This window comes from Leucoraja erinacea, chromosome 3 (assembly GCF_028641065.1).
Source record: "Leucoraja erinacea ecotype New England chromosome 3, Leri_hhj_1, whole genome shotgun sequence".
Classification (NCBI taxonomy): Eukaryota; Metazoa; Chordata; class Chondrichthyes; order Rajiformes; family Rajidae; genus Leucoraja; species Leucoraja erinaceus.
The window spans coordinates 1,389,679-1,409,163 of NC_073379.1; the positions used below are offsets into that span (position 1 = coordinate 1,389,679).

At 41.8% G+C, this 19,485-nt stretch overlaps 1 protein-coding gene across 1 annotated transcript in view; it reads left to right on the forward strand.

Moving 5' to 3' along the window:
* Window positions 1-19,485, forward strand: part of LOC129693689 (MARVEL domain-containing protein 2-like) — a 63,792-nt gene that overhangs the window by 6,022 nt on the left and 38,285 nt on the right. Inside the window, exons 3-6 of the mRNA XM_055630476.1 lie at window positions 2,313-2,458; window positions 7,064-7,235; window positions 10,735-10,785; window positions 11,502-11,613. Of these exons, the coding sequence (XP_055486451.1) occupies window positions 2,313-2,458; window positions 7,064-7,235; window positions 10,735-10,785; window positions 11,502-11,613 (481 nt within the window). The remainder of the gene's footprint in view (window positions 1-2,312; window positions 2,459-7,063; window positions 7,236-10,734; window positions 10,786-11,501; window positions 11,614-19,485) is intronic.

Here is a 19,485-nt window from a genome sequence, read left to right on the forward strand (position 1 = left end):
CCGTCAATCACCTGATCTGAACCCAATTGAGCATGCCTTTTATATGCTGAAGAGAAAACTGAAGGGGACTAGCCCCCAAAACAAGCATAAGCTTAAGACGGCAGCAATACAGGCCTGGCAGAGCATCATCAGAGAAGACACCCAGCAACTGGTGATGTCCATGAATTGCAGACTTCAAGCAGTCATTGCATGCAAAGGATATGCAGCAAAATACTGAACGTGACTACTTTAATTTACATGATATTGCTGTTTCAAACATTATGGTACCCTGAAATGGGGGGGACTATGTATAAACATTGCTGTAATTTCTACATGGTGAAACCAAAATGTATAAAAATGGCCCCTATTAAAATCTGACAATGTGCACTTTAACCACATGTGATTTTTTTTCTATTCATGAGTGGCCAAGTCAATCGCCAGATCTGAACCCAATCTCAAATTGTGGAGTACAGAGGCAAATAAATAAATGATCTTATAGAAACCTACAAAATTCTTAGGGGTTGGACAGGCTAGATGCAGGAAGATTATTCCCGATGTTGGGGAAGTCCAGGACAAGGGGTCACAGTTTAAGGATAAAGGGGAAATCCTTTAGGACCGAGATGAGAAAAACATTTTTCACACAGAGTGGTGAATCTGTGGAACTCCCTGCCACAGAAGGTAGTTGAGGCCAGTTCATTGGCTATATTTAAGAGTGAGTTAGATGTGGTCCTTGTGGCTAAAGGAATCAGGGGGTATGGAGAGAGGGCAGGTACAGGATACTGAGTTGGATGATCAGCCATGATCATATTGAATGGCGGTGCAGGCTCGAAGGGCCGAATGGCCTACTCCTGCACCTATTGTCTATGTTTCTATGATGGGCGTTTGTCACAAACATTATGGAGGGCACTGGATTTTAATGCCATCTGTAAATGTTCTGACCATGCCTTGTACATTCTCATCCACATGATGAGTATGGGTGACAAACAGCAATAGACATAGAGCAGACCTCGAAATATGGACCTCCAGTGGAAAAGACAAAGTTTCACCATTACCCCCTGCTTCCTACCATCAAGCCAATACTATATCCAATTAGCTAGCTCTCCCTGGATCCCAATCTTCCAGAACAACCTGCCAACCTTCCATACGTTGTATCTTATTCTAGTGTCTTTATTTTGTTACGTCTTGGCAAAGTAGTTGTGGAGGGAATAAATGTTGGACTTAGATTTGGTCATCCCTTTCCATTGTAGCGTGATACAAGCCATTGGGAAGGTTTCCCCTTCAATATCATCCATTTTGCTCAGGCTTGTTGATGTTGCATGTGATCAAATATGACATCAAAAGTAGCTCAGTTAACTCACTCTGCAGTTTACTCAACGCCAAGGGGGTGCTGTCGAGTATGGCTGCCCTGCCAGCAGCTGTTAGTCCGTTCACCCTTTTTTTTAAATTTAAGGTAGTTAAAAGTGTTTGTTTTGGAGGTCTTCTAGTCTTTTATGTGGGGAGTGGGGGGGGGAAAGGGGGAAACTATATTTCTCAGTCCCTACCTGGTCGGAGATGCGGCTTTTCTCCTAACCGTGTTTTCGCCCCTTCCTCGCGGTCTACCAACAGACTGGAGCGGTGTTTTCCTGCCGGGACCGGCCAGGACTTCAGCTTCAGCGGCAGCGGAGCGCTGAAGCACCATCACGGAGCGGGCGATGCCTTACCCGGGTCGCCGTGCGATTGGCTCCGGAGTGCTGAGACCACCGACTCCAACATACGAAGAGCTATGGCCGCGGGCGGCGCTGAGCTTTAAACACCGTGGAGCCTGGGATCTCACGCCGAGGTCGCCAGTGTCGGAGCTCCGACCAGCGCGACCCGTGGACTTCGAGAGCCGCCGTCTCCGGGGAGGAAGTGGCTGCTCCAGACATTCCGAGCCGCTAAGAGTGTTCACCCGACGCCAGAGCTCCATCATTCGGCGAGAGGGCCTGAAGCATCGGGCTGCCATAGCGGCGACTGCGGAGGCCTCAATAGACCTGACTATGGGTGTACAGGGGACGGGACTGGACTTTTGCTGCCTTCCCCCACAGTAGGAACCATTGTGGGGGGATGTTTTTATGTTTATTGTTAAATTCTTTAATGTTGTGTCTTAACTTTATTTGTGTGCTGCAATGGCAAGTCAAATTTCACTACACCATTTGGTGTATGTGATAATAAATGTCCTTTGTATCGTTTGTATCCTTTATAAATCTTAGAGGAAGATGTATTTCTGAAACTTGAGGAACATTGAATGGGCAATGATTTATTCAATTCATTATATTCCTGTGTTCTTACGAATTGTGTTTATGTTTTAATTTTAGCAGGCATTGCGATCTAAAGCGAGGTCTGGAGTAACTGATGCAAGCCGCAAAGAATTGCAGCCAGTTGAAATGAAACCAGCGGTACTGAGTGGATACATTCCTGCGGGTCACATTCCAAAACCACTTGTTATGGCTGACTACTTAGCGTGAGTACAGGTTTTGTAAGATTCAACTTTCAGTCCGTAGTACATGTCTAAGCAAGGCTGCCTGCCTGCCAACAGGGATTACATACTGTCTCTGAGGAGTGTGTGAGTCAATAGGGTTGTGTTTCCCAATTTCACAGAGATTGGGTTTTTATTCCTGGAGTTTGTGTAGGGATACCACAATTTGTGTTGGTAGCGATTGCTTCACACACTTTCTTAACCATTTTGCCAGACAGATCAAGGAATTGCAGTGATTTTTAAATGGTTATATCAAATAACCGTTGTTGCCCCATGTTAATTATCAACAAAACTTTGCTTATTTCTACCCTTTCACCTCCTGCTAAAATTGCTCATTATTTTTAACTGTTGTCCATCACTCCCCTTTTGAAGGAGTTGTCTCCTATCAGGAGATATTCCGTGGGGTTGTTTATTTTTTGAGTACTTTGGTGTGATTATTCTAGTGTGAATTCCAAAATGTTCATTATTAGGTTGTCCATGAAAATTGTACAAAACAGAATCTGACTTAATACTGAAGATCATTTGGAATTGATCAGGAGCTTTTGCACAACATTACATTAAAAGCTGTATAATTTCAATAGCATGCTTATTTCCAATTCTTGTAAGATCCGTTATGTTATATCAGATTTTGTTGATAAAGATTTGCCTAACTAATACAGTTGAGTATTAAAAAAAAAGACAAAGACGAGTAACTCATTGGGTCTGGCAGAATACCTGCAGAACATGGATAGGTGGCATTTTGGGGCAGAACCGTTCTTCAGACTTTGTCTTTTTTTTGTAAACCAGCATCTGTATTTCCATGTCTGGGAAGTGCATTAGTTTAGTTTAGAAATACAGCGCGGAAACAGGCCCTTCGGCCCACTGAGTCCACACCGACCAGTGATCCCCGCACATTAACGCTATCCTACACACACCAATTTACACATACACTCCATACAGACAGCACCCCCTAGACTGGATCGAACCCGGGGTGTCCAGTGCTGCAAGCGTTGTAAGGCAACAACTTTACCGCTGTGTCGCTGCATGTTACCAAAATGTTGTCATTGTTTATTTGCAGTTAGTTCGCTGAAACATTAGTTTCCCTTGCTTACAATGATCTGAAATAGTTCTTCCAACTGATGTGTAAGAAAGAACTGCAGATGCTGGTTTAAACCGAAGATAGACACAAAAAACTGTAGTAACAGGCAGCATCTGTGGAGAGAAGGAATGGGTGACATCTCGGGTCGAGACCCTTCAGACTGGTTAGGGATAAGGGAAACGAGAGATATGCCACTTTCATTTCACTGCACATCTCGTATGTGTATGTGACAAATAAACTTGACTTGACTTGACTTGACTAGACGGTGATGTGGAGAGATAAAGAACAATGAATGAAAGATATGCAAAAAAATAACTATGATAAAGAAAACAGGCCATTGTAAGATGTTTGTACAGTGAAAATGAGAATTCTCTCTATCCCTCCCCCAACCAAGTTGCACTAGCTTCTCATTTTCACCCTACAACAACTTGTTTCCTTTACCATCGTTACATTTTTGCATATCTTTTATTCATTGTTCTTTAACCCTCTATTTCACCGTCTCGTTTCCCTTATCCCTAACCAGTCTGAAGAAGGATATTGACCTGAAACATCACCCATTCCTTCTCTCCGGAGATGCTGCCTGTCCCGCTGAGTTCTTCCAACTGATGAATTGATCAAGCTTATTAATACATTTATTTTTTTCTGTCATTTTTAAAGCTGTGTAAAGGGAGTTTTTTACATGGCCTAGCGATTAAATTGTAAAACACCTGGTGATTTTAAAATGTGTATGTTCAGTTGCCCTGATGCACAAGACTGGTACCAGTTGATTAGCTGAGTCCTTGATCTCCAGCCCATATGTTTGATGCCTAGTTTTTCTTCTTTCTTCCCACCTCATTCTGGTGAATTACATAGAACTTGTCCATAAAACCTATGTCTCTGGTCTGATTTTTTTTTTTTTTGCTTCAGGTCTTCGCATGTGATCCTTAAGTCTGTCTTTCTAGCACGAGCATAGATTGAACAAAGGCCAATCATTCCATGTTAATATATGCAAACAGAATCCATTTGATTTCATTAGTGCAGGTGACCACTGGCTTGTTATCACTGGAGGCTTGTATTCGCTTATTTTTGGCTTGTATTCACTGGAGTTTAGAAGAGTGAGGGGGGATCTTATAGAAATATATAAAATTATAAAAGGACTGGACAAGCTAGATGCAGGAAAAATGTTCCCAATGTTGGGTGAGTCCAGAACCAGGGGCCACAGTCTTAGAATAAAGGGGAGGTCTTTTAAGACTGAGGTGAGAATTTTTTTCAACCAGAGAGTTGTGAATTTATGGAATTCCCTGCCACTGAGGGCAGTGGAGGCCAAGTCACTGGATGGATTTAAGAGAGTTAGATAGAGCTCTAGGGGCTAGTGGAGTCAAAGGATATGGGGAAAAGGCAGGCACGGGTTATTGATAGGGGATGATCAGCCATGATCACATGAATGGCGGTGCTGGCTCGAAGGGCCGAATGGCCTCCTGCACCTAATTTCTATGTTTCTATGACCAAAAAGACCATACTCATTGAATATCCTAGCTTCTAATAGTCTTGTCAACAATTCAATTACCTGACTATCAATCTCCACATATTCACACTTCATTTACCATCTTTTGTGTGAAATCTACCTGAGACTCTTCTGAAGTCTGTTAGATAACATCCATCAATACATGGACACTGTTATCTTACTCTTTAGGTCATTTCTTCCTAATATTCAGCTTGATAATTTGCCATGATTTGCCTTGATGAAGTTCATAAATTGTTTTGCAGTAATTCATAAGCTATAGGAGCAGAATTAGACCATTCAGCCCATCAAGCCTACTCCCAACATTCAATCATGGTTGATCTATCTTTCCCTCTCAACCCTATTCTTTTTTTTTGATATAATTTTATTTGTTAGAAGTACTGTGCATTACAATAATACACGCCAAATATAACTTATTACATTTATTGTACCACTTCATTTTTTAAGCTTTAAAAAGACAGAAAAGTAATGAAAGTAAAGAAAGTGAGAGAGTTGTGAGATTGTAAAAAAGTGATCAAAAAGAAAGACCTGTTAAGCAAAGAGTTAGGGGAAAAAAGGTAAGAAATAGGCCATAGAAAAGAAAAGAGAGAAAAAGAAACAAAAGCTCCATTATGAAGACCGTATACCAACTTCGTATTTTTTATTTCGTATTTTTATTTCATATATTTCGTCAACCCAATTCTTAACCATAACCATACTCCCCATAACCTCCGACACCTATACTAATCAGGAATTGGTCAATCTTCGCCTTATAAGATATCCATTGACTTTTCCTCCACAGCCTTCTGTTGCAATGAATTCCACAGATTCAACTCCCTCTAACTAAAAGATATTTCTCCTCATCTCCTTTCTTGGTAATTTCCCCAGTTCTTGCAGACTTTCTTTCTTGACACACTGTTGCATTGGGCATAGAAGTGTTCAATTAAGAAGAGTGTTTTATAGTCAGATAGAGGCAGTGTACCTTGGTGTTTATGTTAGTGTCGCCCAGTGCAGAAATAGGCTCTTTGATCACGTCTCCTACTACATGAAGTACCCAACTATAATCATTCAATTTATGACCACGATCCACAGCAATTTAGCTTTCTCTTTTAGACATAAATATTGTGTGAGTACCTGCTCGCATTCCAGCTGTGTGTTCCAGATTTCACCCATCCTCTGGGTAAAAAAAATCTTCGTCCTTCAATCTCCCTATAACCTCTTTCCCCTTATCCTGAATTTATGTCATCTGATTTGGATAAACCTGCTACAGGGAAGACGTTTCTCCCATCTATATCCCTTTATTTTGCAAACCCATGTCAGTTCCCCCCCCCCCCCCCCCCCCCCCCCCCCAGCCTCCTTTGTCCCAACGAAAACAAACACCAGCTACAGGGGGAGCCCAGACCCAGGGACCACAGTTTAAGATTAAGGGGTAAGCCATTTAGAACAGAGATGAGGAAACACTTTTTCCACACAGAGTTGTGAGTGTGGAATTCTCTGCCTCAGAGGGCGGTGGAGGTCGGTTCTCTGGATACATTCAAGAGAGAGCTAGATAGGGCTCTTAAAGATAGCAGAGTCGGGGGATATGGGGAGAAGGCAGGAACGGAGTACTGATTGTGGATGATTAGCCATGATCAAATTGAATGGCGGTGCTGGCTCGAAGGGCCAAATGGCCTACTCCTGCACCTATTGTCTATCCAGTCTCTCCCCATAATTGATATGCTCCATCCCAGGCAATCTGGGGTACATTTCTGCATATAATCCTGGACTATCCTTCCCTCGTATAGTAACACAAAGCAGTATTCCTCATATAGTCTAACCAACGTATAAAATATGTTGACAGATGGATTAGGCTATAAATATTAGCAGGTTGATAGCATGCTGATAGCCGATGCATGTGCAAATACAAATGGTGTACTTACTTGATTGCTAATATGTATGAGCTATATACACAAACATTGGCATCATTTTTTTTTAAACTAGACGGGGCACTGAGTTACATGAATTTAAAAAAAGAAAAAACTTTTTGTTTTAGTAAGTATCCTACTATCAGAACACCTGAAGAACGAGAACGTTACAAAGCTGTATTTAACGATCAACATGCAGAATACAAAGAACTTCATGGAGAAGTGCAAATGGTTCTGAAAAAGTTCAATGAGATGGATGCCATGATGAGCAGACTTCCTCAGCATGCAGGGTCCCAACAGGTTGGTGCATCTCGTTAAATCTATATGGATCCCAGTTTACTATCTAGCATTTAACTACGAGCTTAATGACAGCAAATTAAAATGCAAGGGAATTGATTGTTCCACATACACGTATGGTTGTAGAAAAAAAGTAATATACCAAAAAAGTGATTTGTTTTCAAGAAAAAGTAGTATTCAAGTGTAATGCTGATTGGTTCAGGAAGGCAACACTGTGACAATCCACACGATGTTTTGCAGCGCCACTTTCAGATAAGGCCAGTTTGCTTGCTCACATGATTATAGAAGCATCCCTTTTGCAGCTTTGGTCAGCTTTTGTTCCTGAACCTACATTTAACATCTACAGCATTTTATTTATGGCACCAAGCGGAAAATAGACCTTTAGTGGCCTCACCATCCTTGGTGGGGCTGTGTTTTCTTGGGATTATGTTTCATGTTTTTTTTTTCTTGTTGCTAGCTTACATACTTATGCCCACGGTAAGTCTTTGTACAATGCTTGCTTGTATGTATTGGGGGGAAAAAAGACTCATTTTCCCAACATACTAATTTTTCAATTACTTTCAGATTTTTGAGATATTAACTTACATTTGCAGTTAAGTTGCTAATTGAATGTTATAATTGGCTTCTATGTCTCCAGCCTTTGTGGAAAATTGAACTGTGATTCTCTGCCCCCTGCCCTCTCTGTCTCTGTCACATATGCATAAACACGTTTTCTGACTGATTCACCCATGAGGATCACACATGGTCTAGAAGTTGCCGGCACTTTTTTTGGAAGACCTAGAGGAATGAATTGATCATTTTATCATTTTTTAACACATTGTGTGAACTTCAACCATTAAAAAGCTTTTTTTTTTCTTTTTTTTTTTGCCAGTATCATTTGATATTCTTTTCATTATAGGATTGTACCAGTTTATCCAACAGCAAAGTTTGTGTTTGTTCCTAACCTTTCTTAAAAATCAACTTAAAAAAATAATACAAGCCTATTTCAGCCACGATCATATTGAATGGCGGTGCAGGCTCGAAGGGCCGAATGGCCTACTCCTGCACCTAATTTCTATGTTTCTATGTTTCCTTCGCTCCATAGATGCTGCTGCACCCGCTGAGTTTCTCCAGCATTTTTGTGTACCTTAAAAAAAATACTCTGCAGGTCAGGCAGATCTCTTTCATTCTGAAACATAGAAAATAGGTGCAGGAGGAGGCCATTTGGCCCTTTGAGCCAGCCCCACCATTCATTGTGATCATGGCTGATCATCCACAATCAGTAACCCGTGCCTGCCTTCTCCCCTTATCCCTTGATTCCACTAGAGCTCTATCTAACTCTCTTTTAAAGTCATCCAGTGAAGTGGCCTCTACTGCCGAGAATTCCACAAATTCACATCTCTCTGGATGAAAAGGTTTGTTCTCATCTCAGTTTTAAATGGCCTCCCTGTTATTCTTAGACTGACCCCTGGTTCTGGACTCCCCATCATTGGAAACATTTTTTCTGCATCTAGCTTGTCCAGTCCTTTTATAATTTTTATATGTTTCTATCAGATCCCCACTCATCCTAAATTCCAGTGAATACAAGCCCAGTCTTTCCAATCTTTCCTCATATGACATTCCCGGGGATTAACCTCGTGAACCTCAGCTGCACTGCCCCAATAGCAAGATGTCCTTCCTCAAATTAGGATACCAAAAATGCACACAATACTCAATCCAGATGTGGTCTCGCCAAGGTCCTATTCAATTGCAGAAGGACCTCTTTACTCCTATACTCAAATCCTCTCGTTATGAAGGCCAAGATGCCATTAGCTTTCTTCACTGCCTGCTGTACCTGCATGTTTACTTTCAGAAGAAGGGTTCTGACCTGAAACGGCGCCTATTCCTTTTGTTCAGAGTTGCTGCCTGATCCACCGAGTTACTCCAGCTTTTAGTGTTTATCTTCAGTATAAATCAGCATCTGCAATTCCTTCCCAAACATTAAAAAAAAACTTGTTAAGTTTTGACTAACAGTGGTGGTGTCATCTAGATTAAAGGTATTAATTCTGCGGTGCATAATTCTCCACTTTAACAACTTATACACTGCGTGAGATCTTCATGAACATGCATGGAATCCAAGATTAGTTTAGATGTTCTTCAACGATCTGTGTACTCTCCTTTTTCCTATTTTTCTTCTCAATTCATATCTCTGTACGAAGGTATGAAAGTGAGACCGCATTAATTAGCGTAACATACTTCCATGGATGGAAGATTGGTTAATTGACAGAAAGGGGGAGGGAATAAATGGATTACTTTTCAGTTTAGGAGGTTTTAACCAGTGGGGTGTGGTGAGCAAGGTACGGGTAGCTGGAATTCTTTTCCTTGGAGTCTGTTGCAGTCTTGGAGCCCAAGGTGCAGTCTTCTACTTGGAACCCACCTCCCAGCATGATCAGCAAGACGCGAGGCAGAGAGGCGCTCAGTGTAGGCAGGGTAACCAGCTACCTAGGATGTTAAGCAGCTAAAAGAAAATAAGATAAGAAACACAACCAGATGGCTCTACATGGCTGCGCCTCCATTCAGAAGTATCATGGCTCATTCACCTTTGCCTCAGCCTCCTTCCCACTCACATTCTGAGCACCTTGACTCCATCTTCACAACTTGCTGGAGGAGAGATGAATAAACTCATGATGAACTCCATTGTGGGTGGTTCCTTGTTCTAGATACCTCCACTGGGAAAAGCACCCTGTTGGCATCTAGCCTGCTGGTCAGCCTCAGAATCTTATCTTTCAACATGATCACCTTTCATTCTTCTAAACTGCTGTCTGTAGGCACTGCCTGCTCAATCGTTTCTTCATACGCAAGTCCCTTCAACCCAGAAATCAAGCAAGTGAACTATTTGCAGTGCAAGCCCATCCTTCCTTGAATATCTCACCAGTGCCCTGTGAAGTTAAATAATTGCCTCCCTACTTTTTACTACAATAAAAAACAACATTGCATTCGCCTTCCCAATCACTTGTACTCTACGTTAGTTTTTTTCCTATACGAGAACCACAAGATTTCCTTGTTTTACAATCTATTTTGTAACATTTAAATGGGTTTGCACTAGTCTGCATTAGATATTAGTCTGGTATCAATTCAGCAGACAGATGTCCCAGTCTAAGAGCAGAAGAGTCCCATTATAAGCTTTCCTGCTAGCGGAACCAATGCAAATCTTGGTGAACCCTTGCTGTGTTGTTTCCTCCATCTTGTGTCTCTGATTGAGAGGACACCTGGAGAGATCTGATTCCATCCAAGGTATGAGGGTGCTTTGGCGTTGCTTGCCTTTATCCCTCTGCCCCAATTGTAAAACACAGCTTGCATCTATATAGGTTCTTCAAAGTTAATAACAGGCAACATTCACTGGGTTTTATCTTTTTTAAAATAATTTTGCGAGTGGGGTAAGAAAATAACTTATTCGTTCCATTACCAACTTCTGTTTGATATTCAGACAACCAGACATTATTAATTATAATCTAATGAAACATCTCTCTTTTCTAACCATTAGGAGTATGACAGGATCACAAAAGTTTTCCATGAGTATCAGAAGAAGAAAAATGTGAGTAAAACTGTTAACATTTAAAAAATAAATTATCTGTTGCTAAGGTGGTAAATTGAAATATAAATTGATCAGGCCATGTTGAGATGCATCCGTGATGATGGTGGAAGGAGGATCTGCACTATGTTTTATGTCCTGGATAATGGTTTTGATTCCACAAAAATAGGTATTGCGAGAATTTTAGCAAATTTCTGCTAGTTCTACACAAATGCATGTTTAACTGCAAGAAAGTAACTAATGCTACAGATGAGTATTATCACCATACATCAGTCTCTGCCAGAAGTGAATATTCTCATTATTTTGACTGCAACACGTTACACTGTCGATAGGATCAGGCTCAACCTGGTAGAAATGTCAAAAGATGCAGGACCCGCTAACATGGTCATTGTGGTCCACCAATTACAGAGGTAATGAGGTATGCATTTTGATCTTTATGCCTCTCTTAGATTATTAACACTTAGATTTGAATAAGGTTTTGATACCTGGGCCAGGTGAGCTTTTCCTACCCGTCCATTATGTATGCTTATAATTGTGAACTTGGAGGCTGCGAAACTGGAATAATGATGACAAGAAGGCTAACTCGGGTAAAGGACCATGCCTAACTATGGGGGTGGCAGCTAACGGGAGGTTTTTTGGTGGAAAATCTTTCACAGCTAGACAGGTGTAAATATTAACCTTAAGACACCGGATGATATGACTATTATTGTTCTGTGCAGGATCCCACATTCCTGGAGAAAAAAGAACGTTGTGAATATTTGAAAAACAAACTCTCCCATATCAAACAGAGAATTCAAGAATATGATAAAGTCATGAACTGGAATGATAACTTCTAAGGAACATGCAGAACAAGTCTTATTTGATCTTTTTCTATTGCTTCAAGATGATCAAGTTGCAAAGCAAAAATCCACAGATGCTGGAAATCTGCATTACTAACGTTGTACACTGTAATTCCTCAGCAGCATCTGTGGAGGGAAAGAGCATCTGTGAAAAGTTAACTTCCTCCAGAACTCCAGCATAGGTTTTGGCTGCTGATAGAAAAGACTACTTGTTTGAAAACCTGATATCTTCCCTCTCCACAGATGCTGCCTGACATACTGAATATATCTAGCATATTTGTTGTTTTTACTGTATAATCTGACTACTGTTTGACATCTGTTTTATTTTTCATAATTACAAAATCTCATCCTTATTGTGCTTCCTACGAGAACAAAAAGTAATAAGCATTTTTAAACTTAATTTAATTTTTAGCTCCTGTGTATTCCATTTGTATATGTATGTATACTTTTTATATTTGTAACAGGTTTTAGTGAACACTTTTTATGAATCTCTTGCTTGTATATAATATGCACGAATAAAGTAACAAAGAATTCTTTATCATGGCTTTGATTGAGTGGTCTCAACCATTTACGTTTGCAGTGTTTGTTTAAACATGGGTTGGTTCGGGAAATTCTGAAACCCACACCTATAATTCTGTGCAGGAAGAAAGTGCAGATGCTGGTTTAAACCGAAGATAGACACAAAAAGCTGGAGTTGCTCAATGGGACAGGCAGCATCTCTGGAGATGGGCGACGTTTCGGGTCGAGACCCTTCTTCAGACTGGTTAGGGATAAGGGAAACGAGAGATATAGGCGATATGTCGAGAGATAAAGCACAATGAATGAAAGATATACAAAAAAGCAACAATGATAAAGGAAACAGGCCATTGAAAACAAGAAGCTAGTGCGCCTTGTGTGGGAGGGATAGAGCGAGAGGGAATGCTGGGGCTACCTGAAGGGCATACATAGGTTGCTGGATGTTCAAAATCTTAAATCGTTATAACGAACATTCATAAGTCCATTTTATCACCAAGAATTGAATGTTGAAACCAAAGATCCTGTATTTCACTAACTGCATCCTGTTGTATTTAATTAATCTGTTTTGCATATCCACCTTTGTGCTCTATCGCCAATAATATTCAAAATTGAGCCATTGTAGATAGTCTTGAGTAAAGATAGGATACTAAAACAATCTGCAGAAGTATGCCGAATGTTTTATGGCAAGTGCTTTTAAAAAAAAAGTGGATGAGGTACAGGAGAGGATGGGAGAGAGTGAAATTGCTGAAGGGGAAGTGGAGGACAAGTGAGAGACTGGAATCTTCCTGGTCGGCCTGGGATTGAACCTTGGGCAGGTGCTATGGATGCTGTGCTCTGAATTTCATATTAAACATATTGTTTATTCCAAATGTTTTCTTTTATTTACTTGCTTTATCAGATGCTCAGTTTTAATACCAGATTTGGTGAAATAAATCATATTGACTTGAGCCAACTATCAGCTTGTACATTGTATATTTGCCACCACCGACTCCACAGTCAAAAAGGCACAACAGAGGATGTACTTCCTGCTGCAGCTGAGGAAGCACAATCTGCCACAGTCCAATTCTACATGGCCATCGTAGGGTCTGTCCTCGCCTTCTCCATCATGGTCTCAGCTACCAAGCACGCCATCTGGAGGCTGCAGCTAATCATCCAATCAGCTTAGAAGGTTATTGGCTGCAACCTTCCCTCCATTGATGAGCTGTACACTGCAAGGGCCAGGAAGCGAGCGGGCAAGATCATCTCTGACCCCTCTCACCGTGCCATAAAATCAGCATTTTTCCACGAGTAGCAGCTCTACTCAATAACCAAAAATCTGTAGCACCCTTTTGCTCTGGTATTTTATTTAATTCACATGTTTAATCATGAATGTTTTATGTGTCATTCCTAACTCGCTGTCATGATGTCACTTGTGGGCGGAGCACCAAGGCAAATTCCTTGTATGTGAATACTTGGCCAATAAACTTATTCATTCATTTTAAAAGAGGTTAATGAAAATTTGTGCCCTGTTGTGATAGTTTCCATTTGCCTATATCCAAGCAAAAGCCCTGTCCCACGGTACGAGTTCATTCCAAGAGTTCTCCCGAGTTTGTCCTGATTCGAACTCGGAGATTTACGGTAATGGCCACTCGTCGGTACTCGGGGCTCTTGTTGACATTTTTCATCATGTTGAAAAATATGAGTCTTCCCGAGCTTACCTGCCGTTAGCAAGTCTTCCCGAGTATCTGCCGTTAGCGCTAAGTGACGTCCCCAAGCTCCGAAGTACCCGCTGCATTCATTCTCCGTGCTTACCACGAGTTTGATATTTTTTTTAAACTCGGGAGAGCTCTTGGAATGAACTCGTACCGTGGGACAGGGCTTTAACAACTGTACGTATTGCACCTTTCAATATCAAAAACCTGCCTTCTACTGTACTGAAAACAGTTTTAAGTCATGTTAATTAACTGTTTGGTTCAACTTGTTAAGGATATTGAACCAAGCAGAAATTGTCTGGAGCTGGACCTAGTACGCTGAAAACCTCTAGGTAGAGCATTACTCAGCACTCTATCGTCTTTCTCATACAGCAGTTTGTTAACTCCTCAGTCGGATCTTCCTGTGACTACAAATTCAGCTGCCAATCACCTGTTTGTCACCTTTCGCCACTGGGAACACATGGTCCCTATCTGCTCCACCTGTTCCTTTAATGAATTTGAACACTGGCATCGTCTTAAACCTCTCTGTCATGTGCTGAAATAACCAGGATTCTCCAATACTTAATGCCCTCATCCCCAGCACTAAATTGATAAATGCAGAGACCCACGTTCGGTCCTGACTGTGGGTGCTGCCTGTGCGGAGTTTGTACATTTTCCCCATAGGTTTTCTCTGGGAAGCTCCGTCTTGTATCCTCCCACCTTCCAAAGACGTACAGGTTTGAAGGCTAGTTGCTTGGTATAAATGTGAAGTTGTCCTTAGTGTTAGTGTTAGGATAGTATTAGTGTATGGAGATCACTGGTCGGTGCAGATGTAATAGAACTTTAACAAGTTTACAGTTTACAAGTGTAAGGTTTCTGGAAAAGAACCGTTGGCTTCAGATTGACTCGTTGTACCAGATATTCATGATTTGCACACAAAACTGATTACTTGGTGCGGAAGGAACTGCAGATGCAGGTTTACATCGAAGATAGACAGAAAATGCTGGAGTAACTCAGTGGGATAAGCAGCATCTCTATTCGGAACGAATGGGTGACGTTTCGGGTCGACATTGATCGGCAGGTGCTGGTAGTGTGGCCACGCACACGAGGGCGCCCTCCGGTGAGGGTACCCCCTCCAGTGGCTAGTCCGTTCCCTGGACCTGTTGGTCGGTCGCCTGGCATGGGGCGCACCTGGGCTGGCCGCCGAGTGCACCCTCCTGTCCATTTTGTGCCTCCGGTTCTTGGGGGGGGGCGGGTCCTGTGGCGTTTCCTGGAGATTAGGCCACTCCTTGGATTATCCGCCTCGGCTCTTGAGCGACAGGGACGATTGTCTGCCCAAGGGGTTTCCCGGTTCCTGCTCGGGGGGTGTTCTGGTTTTTTGCTTTGCTTCATTAAAGGACTTCTGAACCTGCCTGGCGTCTAGCCTTTTCCTGACCTTGTCCAGGCCACTACACATTGTTCTTTATCTCTCAACATCATTGTCTAGATCTCTCTAACTGGACTAAAGGGTCACCCATTCCTTCTCTCTATAGATGCTGCCTGTCCCACTGAGTTACTCCAGCTTTTTGTGTCTATTGTCTTGTTCCAAAATGTTACGTATCCATATTCTTCAGAGAGAAGAGTCCCATCCTGAAACGTTGTCTATCCACAGGGGTGGGAGATTGCAACCTTCACGCGGTCTGCCCTGTTTCGACGAATGCAATCAACCTGGTGTGCACCAAAGATCATGGAGCGGAACAAGATGGTCCGCTCCGCGAGAAAGCCATAGTAGCTGATGGATAATCTTCAGCGCCATTTCCATAACCGGCTTCTGTCATGGCGGCATCCACATCTCCAAGCGTAGTGTACTGCTCGAATCACCAATGTAGGCGACCCAACCAGTCTTTCTTCAGGTTCTTTGATTTGACCTGCAGGCATATTTGATCGTGACCTCCCGTGTAATGTGCACACTTGTTAATATGTCAGTGAAGTGGTGATGCAGAAACTTGTTGTCACCTGCCCATAATCCCTTAGAAAACGGGAAATATTCCGTAACCTGCAATGTACAAGATAAAATAGGTTAATTCCTCGGATTTCGTGATGCAAGTGAAATTATCCATTAGTTGTTTATGTGGGTGAATGTTCGGTAATATCCATCATACACTTGTTCGCATCGAACTATTCGTTAGAACGAGGATCCAATCCAAATGCCACATCCATGTGTTTCATTATGCAACTAATTTTACGACAAATCAGTACCGTTAATACAAGCTGCAAACGGGCAGGAGGGTACATAGTTTAGTTTTGACCCAGAAACAAATGTATACAATTATTCAGAAATATATCTATATTATATTTCCAATCAATAACGCGTGTTGGGTTGGAGAGATAAATATGTTAATTTCAGGAATTGGGATTAGCCATAAGAGAAACGTCAACATATGATTGTTTTAACGCAACGTTGACAAGATAAATGCTAAATGCAATTGAAAATATATTATTTAATCGCGCAAGAATGTTAAGCATCTTGCATCCTGAAAAACAAAATGCTTGTTGCATTTATTGAACCATTTTATACTTCTGATAATGTATGCCTGCGGAAAGAGGGGGCCCAATGCCGAGTAAACATAATAAAGTTACCAATAATTTTCATTCTTTTTACTGTAATTGCAGACGCTATGATTTTACCTAATCTTCCTTGGAATTGCTACTATTATGCTCGACAGGCGAGGCGATGCTGATAATTTGTGACAATTCTGAGCGACCCTTTTATTATGTGTAACGTTTTCTAGATTTTTTTGTAATGCAACCTTGTCGTGGTCGGGGAGCTTGTGTGTCTCAGTGACCTCTAGAGCTATGTCAGTGGGAGATTCGTCTCCTGTTAGGGTCTCCCATACTAGACAGGTCGAATGGTAGAGGCAAGACGAAGAGCGATCCAGTGTTCCTCCAGATTGGAGGTTGAGCACAGGACTAACAACCCTGTCTTGTAAAACAAATTTGTTACGGAAACAGCAACTGAAGGATTCAACACTACTGGGCGTGATGGAACAGAAGTGGAGGACCTTCGTTGCTGCCCTACATGCCAGGAGGCATAATAGGCAGTAAGTATTGTATTGGAGCTGAGACCTAAATTAAATGCATAAACTAATGAACGGAAAAATCGTGCTGGATGGATACATTCATAGCTTTCGTCAAAGCAAGTGGCATAGTTTAGCTAATAAAACAAAGAGCGTATATCTTCGCGAGCATATAATTCGTTATATCGGGATTGCTACGATGTCTTGGTCTTTGCTTCAGTCAGAAAGCTAACCGACTGTGCTGTTAATGTTCTTCACTTCTGACCAAAGTTTCACATATATATATATATATATATATAATGAATATATATGTGTTTATATCTTTTATTATATTACTAAAAGTCTGTTCTTGACCGGTTTTGGCCATCTGTGCTGCGATTTCTGAGAGAACCCCGCCACCTACGGCTGTCATTTTTGTCCACCTTGCTCAGAGCCCCCCTCCGCTGCATATGTGCCGAGGATTTTCCCCGTTGATTAAAAATGACAGAGATATTAATGTTTTTACAAAATTCCCCATTCTCTCTGCTGCCCCCGCTGGCGGCAGGGGGGAGGGACTATAAAACCAGGAAGTGGTGTGTCACACAGTCTCTTCAAGATGGAGGCAGGCAGAGGGTCACGTTTTTCTGAGCTGTGAATAACACTGAACACATTTCTACTCAAATGTAAGTGCCCTTAGTGGTTCTAAAATGCTTGCAGAATGTGTCTATTGGTTCTAAAGCTTGCAAAAAGTGTCTCTATTGGTTCTAAAGCTTGCAAAAATGTCTATTGGTTCTAAAGTTTGCAAAAAAAATGTCTATTGGTTCTAAAGCTTGCAAAAAAATCTATTGGTTCTAAAGCTTGCAAAAAATGTCTATTGGTTCTAAAGCTTGCAAAAAAAATGTCTATTGGTTCTAAAGCTTGCAAAAAAATGTCTATTGGTTCTAAAGCTTGCAAAAAATGTCTATTGGTTCTAAAGCTTGCAAAAAGTGTCTATTGGTTCTAAAGCTTGCAAACAAAATGTATTTTGGTTCTAAATTGGATCATACTAGCCTCCCCCCCCTGGTTGGCTTGGAGTTGAAATTGAAAGGCACTACTTACTGCAAATGGTGGCATGAAGTCGAAAGGCACTACTTACTGCAAATGGTGGGTTGGGAGCTTTGGCTTGAAGTTGAAAGGCACTACTTACTGCAAATGATGGCTTGGGTGTGGCTTGAAGTTGAAAGACACCACTTAATGCAAATGGTGGCATGAAGTTGAAAGGCACTACTTACTGCAAATGGTGGCTTGGGAGCTTTGACTTGAAGTTGAAAGGCACTACTTACTGCAAATGATGTCTTGGGTGTTGGCTTGAAGTTGATAGGCACTATTTACTGCAGATGGTGGCTTGGGTGCAATGGCTTGAAGTTAAAATGCATTACTTACTGCAAATGGGGGTGTGGGTGCATTGGCTTGAAGTTGAAAGGCAGTACTTACTGCAAATTGTGGCTTGAAGTTGAAAGGCACTACTTACTGCAAATTGTAGCTTGGGGGCTTTGGCATTAAGTTGAAAGGCACTGCAAATGGTGGCTTGAAGTTGAAAGCCCCTACTTACTGCAAGTGGTGGCTTGGGAGCTTTGGTTCGAAGTTGAAAGGCACTATTACTGCGAATGGTGGCTTGGGAGCTTTGACTTGAAGTTGAAAGGCACCTTTTACTGCTAATGGTGGCTTGGGTGTGGTTTGAAGTTGAAAGCCACTACTTACTGCAAATGGTGGTGTGGGTGCATTGGCTTGAAGTTGAAAGATACCACTTACTGCAAATGGTGGCTTGGGTGTGGCTTGAAGTTAAAAGGCACTTCCTGTTTGCCCTGTATATTGTTTTTAGATAAAACGCTACCACTTATGGCTGTGATTTTTGGCCATCTTACTCAGTCCCCCTTCGCTGAGCAGATGCAGAGAATTCTTCCCATTAATGGAAAAATAAAAGTGTTATTAGTTTTTTTTTAAATGTTGAGAATCTCTCTCCTGTCAATCACTCCATGAAAGCCACACCTTTTCCGGTGGGGGGGGGGTTATAAAACATGGAAATGTGGATGTGGCTCAGTCTCTGCAAGATGGAGGAGGGAGAGGTCACGACTCGCTGTCTTTAGTGGCTTTGCAGCCTACATCAAATGGTATAAAACTGCACTTGAATTTGGTGGCCTTGCACCCTGCTAGAAGTGGTAAGAAACTGCACTTGAATTTGGTGGCCTTATACCCTGCTTGAAATAGAATTTCAAGGATTAGCCGTGAGTCAACTACCAGCCCACCAGCCGTGAGTGAGTGAGTTGCCAGCACAACAGGCTTGATTGACTGAGACGCCAGCCCAAGAATCCATTTGGCGCACAATTTTCATACTAGCCCTCTGGAAACCAGTCCCTTCAGCCCACAACACCCATACTAGCGCTCCAGAAAGCCCCTCCCCCCCCCAACTGGCCACCAATATTAGAATTGGTGGAGAGGTGGAATATTGCGTTGGATGACCAGCCCTCCTGTGTGATGCTGGGACCCAACGGGTCCCACTTAGTCTAGTATATTATATAAAAAACATTTAAAAACACACAAACGGTTCCGCCGCAACGCTGATTACAGCAAGTTTAATACAAAAATCAATTCAAACTCAGGACA